The following is an 18,225-nucleotide window of genomic DNA, read 5'->3' on the forward strand; positions in this document are numbered from 1 at the left end:
AGGAAGAAAGAGGAGAGGTTGCAAATGAGGGTAGTGCCTAAGGAGAAGAGACCCTCGTTGGGGCCTCAGAACTGGGAGCTCTGTGTTTTCCGGTCGGGTGGCCGGGAAGCATGAGAGTTCTGCTCTCCTTGATGAAATGAGTCAACATCACTTGTAGACTCATTTGGTTATAAATAAGTAATTTTTGATGAGCAGTGTTTAAACCATTGCTTTGGGTAAAGGACGTTGTTGGCATGTTTATTTTGAAATAGATTTTATATTTTCTATGAACACTTAGAATACCTCTTATGTTTGGTATTTGATATTAGCCATTTGTATGAGCAGAGTTATCAACTTTTCTCTGTGTAATTGATCAGTAGTACCTCAACATGGAGACAATACTAAACTATTGTTCTTTAGGGTTTTAAAAATGGTTTCATTCAGTTAGTAAGCATTTATTAAGCACTTACTATGTGCCAGGCACTGTTCTAAATGCTAGCTGTACAGAGGAATGTAAAAAAATAATCAGTCCCTATCCTCCAGAAGCCTATGTCCTAATGGAGCAGATGACATGTAAAGAAATAGGTACATACAAGCTACCTACACGGTAGAGGGAAAGGAATCTTGGAGGTGAAAGCTTTAGTACTGGGATGATGGGAGGAGGCCTCCTGAAGAAGGTAACAGCTGAGATGAATCTTGGGGGAAGCCAGGGACTCTGAGATGTGGAGCTGAGGAGAGCAGTCATGCTAGGCATGGGTCACGGCCGCTGCAAAGGCACAGGGATGATGGATGGAGTGTTGTGTTCAAGGATCAGCGGCTAGGCCAAGTAGTGGGGTTGTGGAATGTGTGGAGGGGAAGAAAGCATAAGAAGACTGGAAAGTCAGGGAGGTGGTCAGTGGTGAAGAACTTTCAGTGCCAAACAGAAGACTTTATATTTGATCCTAGAGGTGATACAGAGCCCCTGGAGTTGTTTTGTGGTCAGACTTACACTCTGGGGCAATCACTTAGGGAGCTGAGGGGAGGATGGATTGGAGTGGGTAGAGACCCAAGGCAGCAAGACCAATTAGAAGGCTTTCACAACGGTTTAGGTGAGAGGTGATGAGATTCTGGACTAGGGTGTCGGCTGTGTAGATGAAGAGAAGGGGAACGTGACTGAAGTTGTGAGGGTAGAAACAACAGTATTTGGCAAGAGATTACATATGTGAATTGAGTGAGAGTGCAGAGTCAGTGAGGACACCAAAGTTTCAAATCTGGATAATTAGGAAGATGATGGTGACCTTAATAGTAATAGAAAAATTTGGGAGAGAGGAGGGTTTGGGGAGAAAGAGAATGAGTTCTGCTTTCTGTGTACTCAATTTAAGATGTCTACAGGATATCCAGTTCAAGATGTCCAGTAGGCTTTGGGTGATGGGAGACTGGAATTTAGGAAAGAGACTAAAGCTGAATATAGAGCTCTGGGAATCATTTGTATGGAGATGGTAATTGAACTCATGGGAGCTGATGAGATCATCTAGTGAAATAATATAGAGGAAGAGAGAAGAGGGACCAGGGCAGAGCGTGGTGGCTCTAACAGTGGTGAAGATTCATCACAGAAGATGGAAAAGGAGGGTCAGCCATCTGAGAAGAGAATCCAGAGTGCAACCTCATAAAAACCAGCGAGGAGAGAAGAGCTTGGAGGAAAGGATGATTAGCAGTCTCCCAGGCTGCAGAGAGATCAAGAAGGGTGAGGACGGAGAAAAAGGCCGTTATCTTTGACAACTGAGATCTTTGCTCACCTGGGAGAGAGCAGTTTCAGTTGAATGATAAGGTCAGCAGCCAGATTGCAAAGAGTTTATAGTTTTTTTCTTTGAATTTATTTTTATTCTAAACTTAAAAAGCAAATAAACATGTCCATATATATATATAGTGGAATAGAAAAAGGATTATATATGAAATTGTGAATTTCTATTATGGATACTTTTTGTTTTCAAGTATATAATAAATTAATTATGGTACTTTCAAAGCTGTCTTACGTGTCTGTGATTCCCTCTGACTTATCCTTTGTACTCTTCTGTGCATTAAAAAATGCTTCAGTGATTCTCTGAATTGTGATTTTCTTTCTGGCGTGATAGTAGGGTGCAAACCTATTTCTACTTCTCTTCACTCTTCAACCTCCCCCCAACCCTCGTTGAACAAAAGACAGAACTCTTGTAACAAATATATTTAGTCAAGAAAAACAAATTCCCACATTGGCATGGTCTGAAAAGATTCTGCATCTTGAGTTCATCCCCTCAATGTTAGGAGGTGGGTAATGTGTTTTGTTTAAAATCCTCTGGAATCATAGCTTGTCATTTGCAGACAGTGAGTAGATGACTTTTTTAGGATGGTTAGCTAAAAAAAGGAAGAAAAATACAGGAACATCCTTAGTAGGGGCAGTAGGATCTGATTAGGGTGGTGTTTTTGTTTTTTTTTTTAAACTATGAGGGAGACAACAGGTAAGGAATCTGAAGACGGGGAGAGGCAGAAAAGGAGAGAGTGAGTGGGGATAATAGTGGAGCCAGTCTGCTGGAGAAGAACGCTTTATTAGAGACTCAATTAAAGGAGAGAGAATCAGGTAAGGTGTTTTGAGGGATGTGAGATAAGGAGAAGGGGAAAAGAGGAAACATTTGGAGAAATAGCTTCAGTTTTTTCGATGAAGTATGCAGCTGAGAGGGTGAAAAAAGTTGGTATTGGGGGAGGTTTGAAACACCAAGATTTGAAAAAAGCTTCTGGGGGAAGGGGGAAAGAGAAGGATTATCTTGTTTTTTGTACTTTACCATGAGCACTGCATATTTAAGTATAAGCATATTGGAAAAAGTCCAATAATATGAATTGATAAGCCCCAATTATTTTACAGAGAAGATATTTTAAATTCTTACATTCCCTGGGAATGGAACCAGATATATTATTTCCATTTTAAGTATTCAATGCTGGAAATAGAGCTAAGCCAGGAAAAAAACTAATTACAGCTTAGCCTCCAATGTGACTGAACATTTACTGAGTCACCTCTTTGCTGAAAATTTATAGACCTCCCCAAAGTAGGGTACATGTGTCTTTCCAAGATACTTAGATAGAATCATGGTTTCAAATGGTGTCCTCAGTTATGGGTGAGAAATTTTGTGGCACAGCAATATTATTATTGCCATGTCTGAAGTCATTGCACCACCTTCCATCACCAACTCAGGGTCTTAAATCCCAGCTCTGCCATTTTACTGTCTACGTGACCTTGGGGAAGTCATTGGACCTCTCTAGGTTTCAGTTTCCTTATCTGAGGGGCTTTGTCTAGATGGCCTTTGAGGTCACTTCCAGCTTTAAATTTGTAACCCTGTGAAATTACGATTTGAGATGCCATCTCATTTAAAAAAAAAAAAAAGGTCCAAAGATCCTGTGAATCAGAAAAAGTAAAAGTACTTTTCCAGGAATGAGGGATAAGGATAAAGTCAGTAGTACAGGCCAGAGTGCAGTGATGTAGCTCCATAAGACTATTAAACATAAGGAAGATTTTGGGGAAGAATAGCTCAGATAGGTCACCATCACCTTGGTGGTTTTCTCTCTTGAGACACCTGGGAAAGGAAATCAGAGGGTTTCCAAGATATCACGACCTGAACTCTCTTCCCTTGTTTTTCTCCTTTCTTTTCACTTTCTTCCTGTTGGCCCCTGTTCCTTTAGCTCTTTTGAGCAGAGGGGGTTGCCTGGATGGCTTTAGGTAAGTGGAGTTTTACAAAAATATACAAAAATGTAAAAACTTCAGTTAGATGGGAATTTGCTTTTTACCAGGTTCCTGGAAAAGAATGTCTGTTATGTTATTTGCCTGGGCTCTTAAATGGTAAAATCTGTAGCTTTAGCATTTTGCTTCTCATCTTTTCCTTGTTGGCTTTATTTAATTTTGTAGATTGCCCAAAAGCTGTTGGTTGGGAAAAGAACCAGAAAGGAGGCATGGGCCCAAGGATGGTGAACCTCAGTGAATGTATGGACCCCAAAAGGTACATTTTTTAAAAATTGTGATCTTTTTAGACTTTGTGGGCCATGGTCTTGGCATACACCATGAATGCTTCTAGGAAAAGTGCCCTAATGATCCTGAGCTATTACTCTCCATTATCTAGGCTGGCCGAATCATCTGTGGATCTGAATCTTAAATTGATGTGTTGGCGGTTGGTGCCTACTTTGGACTTGGACAAAGTTGTGTCTGTTAAATGTTTGCTACTTGGAGCTGGTACCCTGGGCTGCAATGTAGCCAGGACATTAATGGTAGGTGTGGAGTAGCCAATGGAAATTGCTCTTAGCCTGTGAGGCTGTATTCCCTCCTTTTGTGTTCCTTTATATTTCTACTGTCACTCTTCCAGATTAATCATTCAAATCATGTGATATTCCAGAAACTAAAAATTGAGTGGCTTAGTTGTGACATGTTTTTAAGCACATCTGCTTTTTTCCCATGGCCCAGCATATTCCCACTCTGCTTTCCCCTTGGTCTAGGTAGTGTATACTTAAGGAATACAAAATTCCTTCAAAAAGAAATAATCTAGAACCAAGTAAAAAAAATTTTTTTTTTGGATTATCCATGCCACTATTCTTTTCCCTAGGGAAATGCTTTTCTGATGGAAATAAAAAGCTAAAGTGACAGATAAACTTCATTCCAAACCAGGCTTTTAGCATCATGAACCCTGAGCTCTCAGTTTTGATCCAGGTACCATTCTTTTTGTCAAAGCCTGTTTTGGGATCCTCACTGGTCCTGCTGCACCTTGGGTCATTGTTGAGTGTGTTCCTAAAGTCTTTAGGCTAACCTCAAAGTGCTGTTAAGCCAAACCAAGAAGGACCTCAGATGCCGAGTGTCATGAAGGGTACTGGGAGTCAAGCCGAAAATCTGACCTTACCCCGTATAAGCTCAAAACCAGTTTGACCTTGAAGTGCTCACCTGGCTCTGGTCACTGAAAAGACATGCACACATCAGAGGTAGTAAAGGTCCAAGCCCAGATAGCTGAAATGGCCAGAAGGGCCATTTCTGGAGGAAGATGTTTTGTAGAATCGTAGCTGGAAGGTGCCTTGGAGGTCATTCGTCCCAGGCGCCTCCTTTGATAGGTGCAGAAGCAGCCTTGGAGAGATGAGGCACAGGACTAGGAAGTGACCTCAGGACTCAAACCCTGGTTTTCTCACTCTGAGGCCAGTGTTTTTCCGACCGCAGTGTACACATACCACCTGTTAGTTTGGTCTGTGGTTTCATCAGCATAGGATGCTCCTGGTGGAACCTTCTTCCACCTGCTCAGCAACTCTTCAGCAGCAGAGAACCTGAGAGAAGGCACTGGACAGAGGAGAGACTTGGCCGTGTTATCTAATGGACGTGGGTCCCAGCCAGTGGGCGGCAAGAGAGGGCCTTCACCTCCTTCTTCCTGCTGTCAGTGCTGGCCCTCTACTAACCCTCCCACAGTCTCTGTATTAGAAAGAGTAGGACTCTTCAGTTGGGGAGAAGCTTGGGAGACTTGGGCTTTGATTCTAATACTACTATTAACTAGTCATTGGCAAGTTATTTAACCTCTCTGGGTCTTTTCCCATTTTTAAAATGATGGGACTGAACCATGTGACCTCAAGGGTTCTTTGATGCTGTGAAGCCTGAGAAGACTATGTGATGGGAGGGTATGAACTCATGAACAACATGGACAGCTCATCCTCCTCCATGGATTTTGTTCACTAAATTCAAGGTCAGCTGAGATAGTTTTAGGGCAAATTGATAAGTACTGCTTTATTCAGTGAGTGTTAAACATGGAAATGACAATGCTAAGTCATTAAAGCTCAACATGGTCCCCCCATTGGGTAACTAAGGGAAACTCAGGGCATTGGGGGAACCTTTCTAGCATCTTGGGGATGGCACTCCCACAAAAGTCCCCACTGTCAGGTACTGGTGTCTGAGGTCGTCAGTCTGACCCAGCATGTTGTGTCCGATATCCAGGAACTAGCGACTTCATGGGGCAGTCATTTTCAGAAACAAACAAGAACAACGTTATGTTTCTAGATTGAAAATGCCTGGTGTTTTGAACGTCAGGTGTGGAAGCTTCCTTAATTTTGAAGTCCCTAGGTGACTGTGGCTATAAAACCCAGTCCTTTAGAGAATCCGGAAAGACTCCCTGTTAACAGGCTCATTCAAAACAAACTCTTCTCTCTCGTTTCACGTAGGGTTGGGGAGTCAGGCACATCACCTTTGTGGACAATGCAAAGATCTCTTACTCAAATCCTGTGAGACAGCCCTTGTATGAATTTGAAGACTGCTTGGGGGGAGGAAAGCCAAAGGCCCTTGCTGCAGCAGAGAGGCTTCAGAAAATATTCCCAGGAGTGGTGAGTAAAGGATTTTCTGAAAGCAGAGATCTTCCCTGCTCCCCAAATGTCTGTACGTGTGTATTTGGTTTTTGTGCTGTCTTTTACTCTTTACTGTAGGGTCATTCACTTAAAATCCCCAGCTAACGAAGCAAATCATTCTGCTCATTTCATTGATAACTGCAGGTTTTCTTGAGGTCATCCAACAAGTAATCTCTGTAGTGGTTTTGGTCAGCAGGGTCAAACCAGCTGTCCTAAGAATATCTGCTTATCCATAAGGCATCTGCTAGGAAGCCAGGCTTAGCCAAACCAGACAACTAACTTCCACTTTCTCCTTTTTGTTCATTCTGCCACTGAGAGAGCTCTTCAGCAGCGTGGTGTGATGGAAAGGTTGTCAAGTCTGGAGTTAGTCTGAGTTGGAATGCATGCTCTGCTTCTTGCTACTTGGCATCTCCTGAGCAAATACCTAACCTTCTCTGGCCCTCAGTTTCCTTATTTATAATGACAGAGGTAGCTAACACACACACACACACACACACACACACACACACACAAACACACACACACAAATCGTTTTAAGGTTTGCAGGGTGCTTTGCGTACTTTTATCTCTTTTCATCTTCACAACAGCTCTGTGAGGTAGGTACTTTTATTATCCTTCTTTTAAAATTATTTTATTTATTTTAGATTTCAACATTCATTTCTGTAAGCTTTTGAGTTTTAAATTTTCTCCCCCTCCCTTCTCTCCTCCCTCCCCAAGATGGCGTGCAACCTGATATAGGCTCTACATATACATTTCTATCAAACATTTTCATGTTAGTCACGTTGTAAAGAAGGATTAGAACCAATAGGAGGAACCAAAAGAAAGAAGAAACAAAATAAAGCAGAAGAAACAAAATAAAGCAGAAGAAAAAAATAGCAAATAGTATGCTTCAATCTGCATTCAGACTCCATAGTGCTTTCTCTGTATGTGGATGTCATTTTCCACCATGAGTCTTTTGGAGATGTCTCAGGTCCTTGCATTGCAGAGAAGAGCTAAGTCTATCAATGTTAGTCATCGCACAGTGTGGCTGTTACTGTGTACAACATTCTCCTGGTTCTGCTCACTTCACTCAGCATCAGTCCATATAAGTCTTTCCAGGTTTTTATGACGTCTGCCTGCTCATCATTTCTTATAGCACAATAGTATTCCATTACATTCATATACCACAACTTGCTCAGCCATTCCCCAGTCGATGGGCATCCCCTCAATTTCCAATTCTTTGCCACCACAAAAAGAGCTGCTATAAATATTTTTGTACATGTGGGTCCTTTCCCCATTTTTATGATCTCTTTGAGATACAGCCCTAGAAGTGCTATTGCTGGGTCAAAGGGTAATTTTTATAGCCCTTGGGCACAGTTCCAAATTGCTCTCCAGAATGGTTGAATCAGTTGTCCTTTTTTACAAATGAGGAAATGGACTTGCTCAAGGTCACATAGCTGGTAAGCTTCTGAGTTGAGATCTGAACCCAAGCTTTGCAGACTCTAAATCTGTAGCTCTGTCCACCATGCAACACTGCCTCTCCTGGAAATTTCCAAATTCTTTAAGCCAAAAGCCTTTAGTTTATATGCACTTTTCTTGGGAAATGTTGCTTCTGTATTTCTATTCATTTTTAAAATCCCCTAAGAGAATTAATTCAATTTAATGCATATTTACTGAGCAGCTATCCTGTGCCCAGCCCTAAGTTAGACATGGATGAGAATATAGAAGAAGGCCAAGACAGCCCTTACCCTCAAGGAGCTTAATATAGACACTGAGTTCTAAGGTGCAGCATGGACCAGGAAGGGGGAAGTCAAGGTTCTAGGCTGGACTCTATCAGTGTCCTGCTATATGATTTTAAACGGGCTCCTTTCTGCGCCTCAATTTCTTCAGTTGTAAAGTGAGAGCTTTGGACTAGATTATCTCTTGTTTTTTGGTTTTTTTTTTCCCCTTTAGGCAATTGGGGTTAAGTGACTTGCCCAGGGTCACACAGCTAGTAAGTGTCAAGTGTTTGGTCTGAGACCAGATTTGAACTCAGGTCCTCCTGACTTCAGGGCCAGTGCTGTATCCACTGCACCACCTAGCTGCCCCTAGGTTATCTCTTTTAGCTCTAATGCACTGTGGTTCTAAAACATTTTGTTCTTTATTACATCTTTGACTCTGCTTTTATCATTTCCCCTTTCCTGGGGAAATTCCTGGAATTCCCTCAGACTTCTGTTGCCTTGTACCAATCCATTTCTGAATTTAAAGAATAAAGACAGTTCACCCTCTCAAGGAACTTACTTCACTATAATTTATTGAGATCATAACAAAGGATGCAGGGAGGATGCGTGCCCATCTGTGACCTCACCTCCATGGCCCTCTTCATCCATAGCCAGGACATGCACATGTGGGGTCCTTCCTGGAGCCAGGCAGCTCTGCCAGCACTATGGATAGCCCCAAACATTGGTGCTTAGATCATCACATACCCAGAGGTGGAACAAAGGACACTGGGCTTCTTTATATGTGTTCATTCTAGGGTGAGCAGACCTTAGTGACTTTGGAATATGGTGGTCAGAAATAAACCAGATAAAAAAAACACACATGGTTTGGTATTTTTCCTTCAGTGCTTAGTGGATATGACTCTGGATTTGTCACTCTCTGGCTGTTTCTGCCTCCATGTTTCTCTACCTCTTTTTGGAAGAAAGAGCCCTAGTCTGACTAAAATATCTCAACTTTTGACCCCCTACCTTCATAGGTCCTTCCTAGTCTTCAAGGTTCAATTCAAATACTCCCTTTGCTGTAAAGACCTGTTGACCACTTTCAGAAGTGACCTCGCTTCAGAATTCCTGTAGCATTTATTATCTGTGACATTTCACATCACTTACTCACTGTCTTGTACCATTATCTTTGTTAAATATTCTACCTGCCTTTGACCCTATCAGTTGGAAATAGTCTCATGCATGATTTAGGAAGTGACTTGACCCGGCATTTTAACCAGACTTCCAGAACAATTTTGGATACCCTTTATAGTCCTGACTTTCTTAATGACCAAATATTTGAACTGTTAAAAGATAGTAGTTCAGGAGGAATGATGCAGTGCCAAAGACAACCATCATATATGTCACTGTTTTGCCAAGACAGTGGCTAAACCCCATACTAGATAGGGAACAGGTCTTTTCTTCATAAAAGATTCAAGAAGGAGAGTATCTTTGCGAGCTTTCTTGTCCCATCATCCTGCCTTCGTGAAGGTTAGAGGAGCAAGGCAGACACACAGAAGTATTTTTGTCCCTTAGATGCGTATTAGCTGCTACAAGTCTACTTGTGTCTGCTTCCGATGTTAAGTGCTTTTGGGTCTTCCTTCAGAACGCTGCAGGATTTAACATGAGTATCCCCATGCCGGGTCACCCTGTGAATTTTTCCAATGTCACCATGGAACAAGCTCAGAAAGATGTGGAACAACTTGAGAGGCTCATCGGGGATCATGATGTGATTTTCCTCTTGATGGACACCAGGGAAAGCCGATGGCTTCCTGCAGTCATTGCAGCAAGCAGGAGGAAGGTACAGTATGTGGCATGGTGACAGAGTGCCCTGCTCTTGACTCCCTGCTCCATTCAGTCTTCTGGCCTCTTTAAAAAAAAAAGTTTATAAATACTCTACTTGTTTAAGTTGTATACATGTAGGCCCCAACTTATAAACAGGTTGTGTTCCAGAAGTTTGTAAGACAGTTGTTTAAAATTCAGAACACATTTTCTCATAGAAACTATGTTATAAATGGTGATTGGGGTCCCTGAATAGCTTACAAAGTCTATTTAATCAGAATCTAGCTGAACTATGGCATTTTTAGTTATGAAGAATCAGTTACCACTTATAACAGTTTCCATGTGAAAATTCATTTTATTCTCCAACTAGAACACAGGAAACCATCTCTCCACTTCCTCCCTATTCCTTACCAGCAGTGTTATCCCTCTAAAGTAGCAGATTCTAGAGGCAGCTTGGAAGGAGGGGGATCTGGGGCCTGTCAGTAGCACAGGGGAAAGGTGAAGAGTCCCTAGTTAGAGTTTATGATTGAGGATTGACTTTATTTGTATCATTTAACTCTAGCCATATCTTTTTTTAACAACTTGTCTTAGATTATAAGGTTTCACAAAACAGGGCCCATTTCCACCTCTGCATTGCCCATCTGGCATGTGGGTTCTTGATAAAAAGGTTTGAGGAGAAGGAAGTTAAATTTTGGTGGCTGAATATTGGATTACCATGAAGAACTTCTGGTGCCAGTGTAGTTTTGTTTAATTCACTCATTAGATCTTATGCAGTGTTCTCTTTTTGAAGAATTGTTGTGCTACAACACGGGGAATTTTGAAATTCAGCAGCTTTTAAAAATAAATAATGACATATCCCCTACCCCTGAAACTAGTAGAGTTCTATTGAGAAGTGACGAAAGAGTCATAAATAAACAAGGTCCAACAGAGTAAGGAGGAAGACAAGTGGGCAGCAGTTGGGAAAGCTGAGAGGTTCTTTACAGATTTTGGCCTGCCCGATGACCCACTTCATCTTAGCTCTTTGCTCACTTCCTTTGGACCCAGGGCCACCATATCCTAATCAGGCACATTTTGGCCTTCTCTGCCATGGACCTCTTAGTCTGGAGACGTCATTATTTCATTACTTTTGTCATGGTGGCTGCTGTGTTCTAGAGCCAATCCTTTCAGTTCTGTGCATTGGGATTCCACCCAGTTCTACTGGTCCAAAGGTCTGTTTTGAGCTTAGCTATGTATCGTGACTGTCACAGGACTTAACACAGAGTGTAAGGAAGCCTTTCTTTATAACCAAGATTTTGTCACTTGTTTCAGTAACAGTAACAAGGATGCTGATTTTACATTAAAATCTAATCATCCAAATGGAAATTAGAGTACAGCATTGTTTTTGCTTTAGAAAACCATTTTCTCACCTGCAAATTGAAGCCTGTGGGGGGTGGTAAAGGTAGGTTCTGTCATCATTGCTTTATGGGAATGAATACAGATTCACCCTTATTGCTCCAGGCTAATTTAGTGCAGGTAAAAAAAGATTTGAAAGATGATAACGAGTGTTTGTTCTAACTGGTAGCTTTCTTCTCTTGCCACCTATGTAAAACTGGTAAGCTTAGCCTCTTCTAGGAAGAACTGTTCTCTTTAAAACAAGCAACCACCTGGGCTTACTCTAATGCCCTTCAGCCCACACATTGTGCAGTCACCTTGACATCCTCTTTATCTTAATCCTTTGAAAAACCTGCTCTTCAGGTTAATGTGGTGATCCATGTCAGCCAAGGAGCTAAGCACTTCTTTCAGTGTGTCTCTATTGCATATGTGCTAAGTCCAAACTCTGCAGTCTGGTATTCAGTATCCACCAGGATTTGGTCCTAATCTCACCTTCAGACCTTATTTTTTACTGCCCACTCTTTTATTCCCTCCAGCGTAATTTCCCTCTCTACTCTAGCCAGGCTGGGCAACTCAGTTTCCCTCTGAACAGGCCTTGCTTATTTCTGGCTCCGTTTTCCTTCTCACACTGTTCTCCACCCCAGAAGTGTCCTCAACTTTCCTCCTTGCTCCTCCAATCCCTAACTGTCCTTCATGGCCCTCTTCCAAACAGTCTAGCACAGTGAGCCCCACCTCCTCTGAACTTTTATGGCTCCTGCCTGTATGGTACTCCACACCTGATACGTGCTGTCTTGGGGTGTTTGACACCTTTGCACAGATATATACATATACACACATACGTACATGTATGTGTGTATATGTGTGTGTGTGTGAGAGAGAGAGAGAGAGAGAGAGAGAGAGAGAGAGAGAGACTAGATGGCATACTCCTTGAAGGCAGGGACTACTTGGGACTTGCTCCTCTTTTTTCTATCGTCCAGAGCACTTTGCACACATGGGCTCAGTAGAGACTGATACATTTATTGGCGGATTCCCCCTGTTTCCATACACTCATTTTTCCAGTTGCCTCCCAGCTTTGTATTCAGAGCTCTTTATTTCTATATGTGTTTGAGCCTTTTCTTATCTGATTTTTGCTGTTTATGGTAAAAAGAAACAAAACAAATTGTGACTTTGAGCTAAGTAAACAAGTTGTTCCAGCTCCTGCCATAAAGCCTATCCCTAGGAGTCTGCTTGTGCTCCTTTCTCATCGCTAAAGGACTTTCAGGGAATTGGAAAGCTTCAGGAATGGGAGAGTGGATGACTGAGGGATCGCAGCAGAATCTCATGCTTTATCCAAAGCAGTGGTTAAACACTTTTCTTAGGTACTGCTGTACTTGACACTCACTTGCAAGGTGTCAGATGTAGGCCTGCCCTCTGAAAAGTTACAGTTTAACACAGCTCTTCTGTAGAAATACAGAGAAAACACATACTAGCACCTAGAAACAGAAGGCAGTTAAGGAGAGTATTTATTCTTTGTGGTATGAAGAGGCAATGAAAGAGGAACAGTGACCACTCTGTATGTAATGAGAGGGCTTTGCTAGGAAGTCGCCACTTGGTTTATTTGAATATGGTCTAGGGCTCACTGTGATGTTTTTGAGAACCAGGAGGCTAGGCCTGGTCATCAGGCAGCCTCCTTTCTAACTCAGAGAATGTTTCACTACATTGAGACTAAAGGGATTTATTAAATTATCGGTGAAGCCTTGTGTTATGCGAACAAGATAATAATAAAGTGTCCCTTGGGACTCTTTGTAGTCCTTGATTGTTGCTTCATGCAATTATCTATAAAATAAAACAAAATTGATTGAATATGACAAATAACATGATATTTAGAAGGTCTAAACACCTAGATATGAGTTCTGCTAATAGTATTTTTAGTCTCTCTAGATTTTCTCTGTATTTGCATAAGCTTAAATCATTCATTCATTCAACACATAATTATTAATTATCTGCTATCCATCAATCACATGTCATCTCTTTTGATCCTCACATCAACCCTAGGAGTAGGTGGTATTAGTATCCCCATTTTACAAATGGTGAAACTGAAGCCGAGTTTGCTCTATCCTTGCTCCCCCAAGCTTCCAGGGTGGTGGATAGAGAGCCAGGTGTGAAAGCACAAGGATCATGTCCTGCTTTTGACCCCATCCTGGTTGTGTGACCCTGGCCATGTTATTTAACCTCTCAGGGCGCTGCCTTGCAGAGAGGCTCCTGGCCTGCCCTGGCAGAGGGAGGTTCCTCACCTTGAAGTTCCATATACAAATGAAATCAATACCTGTCAGTCAACCAAAAAACATTTATTAAGGGGCTGACTATGTGCCAGATACTGGGTTAAGAGTTAGGGATGCAGAGAAAAATAGAGAACAGTCCTTGTTCTCAAAAGGCCTCCATTCCAGTGAGGGAGACAGCATGTGGATTGATGGGTGATTCGGGATACACAGAGAAGAGATGGAAGGTATGATCCAAGGGGAAGGCCCTCGCAGCTGAGCGTGTGGCGGGGAGGCTCCCTGGGAAGGGACTGCTGAGCTGAGCTGGAAGGAAGAGAGGTACTCTCAGGTGGAGAGGAGGGCACGTGGGAGGCAGCCAGTGTAAGAGGGTGAGCCAAGAGCTGGTGCCTGGTTTGTGAGGAATGGCAGGCAGGCCAGCATGGCTGTGAGGGTGCAGGAGGGAGTGATGGGTGCTAAGCCTGGAGAGTTGGGAAGGGCTTTAAAGGCCAAACAAAGCATTTTCTAGTTGGTGCTGGAGGCAGCATCCAGCTGGAGGCTGGAGCTTATTGAGGAAGGCGCTTGTTTTAGGAGAATCACTTAGGCCGAAGAGCCAGGACACAGGCAGGCCATTGCAGTAGTTCAGCCGGCGATGCTGAGGGCCTGAGCTAGAGTTGGTGGCTCTCAGAGGGGGAAGAGGAGATGTATCCCAGAGATGGAGCAATTGGAGCTCCCTGAACTTTGCTGTGTGCAGTGAACTAGGATAAGCACTTGATTCTGTGAGCCTCTAAAATCAAATGGGTGTTGTGGTGTTCTGTTTGTTTCTCTCTCTGGAAACCTTCAGTTGGTCATCAATGCTGCCTTGGGATTTGACACATTTGTTGTCATGAGACATGGACTGAAGAAGCCCAGACACCATGGGGCTGGAGACCCACATCCCAGCCGTATCACTGCATCTGCCGACCTAGGATCATCTCTTTTTTCCAACATCCCTGGCTACAAACTTGGCTGCTACTTCTGCAATGATGTTGTGGCACCGGGGGACGTAAGTAGAGACCTTTTCCTCTGTGGGAAGTCGACTGTGACCCATTTCACATGACCAGCTCCCTGTTTGGGGCAGGGGAATGCAGCGTTCTCATCTGTGATGGCTTTTGTTGTTCAGTTGATCAGTTGTGTCCGACTCTTCATGACCCCGTGGACCATACTGTCCGTGGGGTTTTCTTGGTAAGGATACTAGAGTGGTTTACCATTTCCATCTCCAGGGAGGTTAAATGATTTGCCTAGGGTCACACAACTAGTAAGTCTGAACTCGGGTCTTCCTGACTCCAGGCCCAGCGATCTGTCCACTGACCTATCTAGCTGCCTCTATGTCATCATTCTGTTAACCTTTTATTTCAAGGTTGGTGTCATCCCACCATATGCCTGCAGGGGCAGCATAGACGTATCAATGCAACCACGTCCAAGTAGACTACATCAACCAGTATCGCACACATCCAAGCCATCTCAACGAAAAATGACCAGGAAGCTCTTGGAGCAGTGGCTTTTGCTTGTGGTGTAATGATACAGAATTTGTCTGAAAGATAGAAACCCTGCTTTTTAAATCTTAGCTCTCCTGCTGACCAGCACGTAACTCTGGGCGAGTCATTTTTACCTGCTGGTGCCTTAGTTTCCTCATTAACAAAATTAGAGTGGTAACACCTGCCCAGTGGAGTGTTGGGAGTATGAGAGGAGCTCAGGTTTGTGAATGAAGGCCCTTCAAAAATCCCTGCGTATTCTACTGTATAAATGTCAGTGATATTTGGGGAGCTTCCCCTTATGTTGGCTGCCTCAGTCTTCTGCTTGGGTGTTGGGTGGAGTGGAATTCTTCTGAGCATGTAACAAACTTGGGTATTTGTTGTTAGTCAACCAGAGATCGGACCTTAGACCAGCAGTGCACCGTCAGCCGACCAGGACTAGCCATGATTGCGGGATCCCTGGCAGTGGAGCTGATGGTTTCTGTCCTACAGCACCCAGAAGGGTGAGTGAGACAAAATGCCCAATGAGGGCTTTGTGGATAGTTCATTCAACAGTTTCTCTTTAGTCTGGAGGGAGAGAGTCTGTTTTGTTAGCTTGATTTTTCTAAAGATTTTCTCAGTCTTTACATTCTGTACTAGAAAAATCTGACTTGACTCCTTTCCTGAGAAAAGAGCTTAGGAAAGCCTGGGACTGACAAGAATATATACTATTATAAGAATATATGCTATTATGTAAGTCTTGTTAATGTGAAGCACTTCCATCTAAAACCTGAGGGTGAAGGAAGGAAGAGCTGGGCTGTTCGTGATTCATGTTTGCCTGGCACCTGTGTCAGTAGCCTGCATACCAAAGGTACATAATGTATTATCAGTAATTCCCAAACTTTACAAATATGATCACACCATTATAGCATCAGAACACTTTGGAGACCTCCAGTGGTAGTATTATACTATTTATGTCCATTGATTGAGAAAATACATGATGACAAAGAGCTACTTTGTTTTATTTTTTATTTTTTAAATGAACTTGTATTTTATAAATTACAATAGCATTGACTTTTGAAAAATGGTAATAGGTGATACATAAATATGTGTATATGTACACATCCATATATGTAAAACGTTTATAGTCTCCTCAAGGTATGTTTGCTTTTTAATGGATTTTCTTAATGTAACTCTTTGGCCCCTCCTCAGGGCCTCCAAGTTGGGAATCCTTGGTGCATATTTAATCGTCCAGGGACAATATCAAGTCTAAGTGGGATTTGGTCAGGCCATCTGTGATTTGTCAGAGAGAATCTGCCTGAACTCACAGAAGAACCTCAGTTTAAGACTTAGAACCAGTAAAATAAAAACAAGAAGGCTGTTGCATTTAAAAAGCAGTGAGAAAATTTTAGTGCTCTTAAATCTCCTTAAAGATTTTCTTGACATGTGGGCGAGATTGACTTGCTAGATCACAGATAGGCAAGCCACATTGCATTTGAGCCAACACTCATACTTGGGCCATAGACAATATAAACTAGGAAAAACCACTCTTCAAAGGCTTTTCCCCCAGTTTTCTGAAAGTCGCACTGAAAATTAACAAGTATCATAGGTTTGAGGTGTGGCTCAGAGCTTTTTCAGACGGCTAAAAATAATGGATTATGTATAATTCTCATTAAACACTGACAAGCAAAATTCAGAAGGAGTGCAGAAGTCTTTGGGTAGGCATTGGTTGCTGGGGTTCAGGTCAGGGAGCAGCTTTCCTGTCTCAGTCTTTTTTTTTTTTTTTTTTTTAATCACTTATTCCTCAGCCCAGACTGAATCTGTGACAGCTTCCTGATTGAGAGTATTTTGATTTGAGAGGACACTGTTAGTTCATCCCTGTATTCATTAATCTGAGCATCTCCAGATGATGTTTTCTATCTTGATCATGGGTGAAGTGAAGGTCCTTTGATACATTTCTTGGGTGGCATAGGCCATGTGCCATTATTTTTCAGGAAGGGAGTGATTTAGAGTTTCTGCCTACTTGGTGTCCACAAATCTATTTCTTTTTTCCTTTGGGGAGTGTTTATATTATTAGCCTATGAAATGGAGGATTGAAAGTCCTGTCTGCAGTGGACTTTTCTTTGGGGTCCACTTAAGAAGAATGCTGTGTTTTAAGAAAGATTATGCTTTGGACAAGGCCATTTGACTTGGGGGGAATTAGTTCTTTCCTGCTGCATAGAAGGGACAACATGATCACCCTTTAAAAGTCACATGGCTCACCTCCTGGATCATCTTCACATCTGTTAAATATAAACTGTTACTGTTGAGTGGCTCTGATTGTTTCCTTTTCCCAGGGGCTATGCTGTTGCTAGTAGCAGTGATGACCGCATGAACGAACCTCCCACTTCACTTGGGCTTGTGCCTCATCAGGTTAGTGATTTGGAAATGAAATAAAACCTTTGGACCTGAGCCCAGCGATGCAAGGAAAAGGCAGTTTGGGTCATTTCCAGCTATTCACTTTGGCCCAGCCCAAAACCTATGACCGCTCTATTGTCCCTTTAGTATGGGGGTGGGGAACTGCCCTGGGCCTCCGGGAAAGGAGATTTATGACCACCTAGACGGTTACTCTAGATGAAGAGTTCATGGGAATTATCAAAGAAAATCACTTAGATGACTTGAAGTATTTAGCATATTGACTCACTTATCAAATATAAAACTATTCTGAGCAGAACCTAATCTTGCGTGTAAGTGTAAATGCCGAGAAATCTGTAGTATGGCTGAAAAGCCTCCATGTCTTTGCAGAAAATAGATTTGGAAAAGCCTTGTAAGTATAGCCATTTCCACAGCAAAATAAAATACCAGTAAAATTCAGTTGGAAGCTGGATCATCTTTCCTCTTGCCCTTTTTGCTATTATTTGAGATGTTTAAGGGATTTTTCCTTGGATTTTGTGAATCATTTCTTTTATGTATAGCTTAATTTAGAATATGGAATATGAAAAGTTACCAAAATCAGTGCTTTCATGAAAGCATATCTTGATCATTGGCTGTGTTGGGGGATTATCAAGAAAAAAGTCATACAATTGTATTGCTAGAAGAGGTCTTAAAAAGAAAGTCTAGCCCCCAGTTTACATCTTTAAAATTTTATTGACATTTTTGGTTTTTTACATCTCAGTTCTTTTCCTAGATGTCCTTTTCCCCACCTCCTCCAAACCTGCCTTTGTCATAGAGGAAAAGAGTCAAGCAAAACTGACTAGTACATTTATGGTTGTCCATGTCTGCCGTATCCAGGATCCATAGTCATCTGAC

General features: G+C 42.3%; 1 protein-coding gene across 7 annotated transcripts in view; it reads left to right on the top strand.

The window, feature by feature from the left end:
• Window positions 1-18,225, top strand: part of ATG7 (autophagy related 7) — a 262,756-nt gene that overhangs the window by 45,701 nt on the left and 198,830 nt on the right. For all 7 annotated transcript variants that reach the window (XM_027863693.1, XM_027863695.1, XM_027863698.1 and 4 more), the window contains exons 10-16: window positions 3,890-3,980; window positions 4,101-4,245; window positions 6,163-6,321; window positions 9,664-9,858; window positions 14,289-14,489; window positions 15,346-15,461; window positions 17,274-17,349. In XM_027863693.1, coding sequence (XP_027719494.1) covers window positions 3,890-3,980; window positions 4,101-4,245; window positions 6,163-6,321; window positions 9,664-9,858; window positions 14,289-14,489; window positions 15,346-15,461; window positions 17,274-17,349 — 983 coding nt within the window. The remainder of the gene's footprint in view (window positions 1-3,889; window positions 3,981-4,100; window positions 4,246-6,162; window positions 6,322-9,663; window positions 9,859-14,288; window positions 14,490-15,345; window positions 15,462-17,273; window positions 17,350-18,225) is intronic.

Source organism: Vombatus ursinus, unplaced genomic scaffold (assembly GCF_900497805.2).
Source record: "Vombatus ursinus unplaced genomic scaffold, bare-nosed wombat genome assembly UNPS02014773.1, whole genome shotgun sequence".
Lineage (NCBI taxonomy): Eukaryota > Metazoa > Chordata > Mammalia > Diprotodontia > Vombatidae > Vombatus > Vombatus ursinus.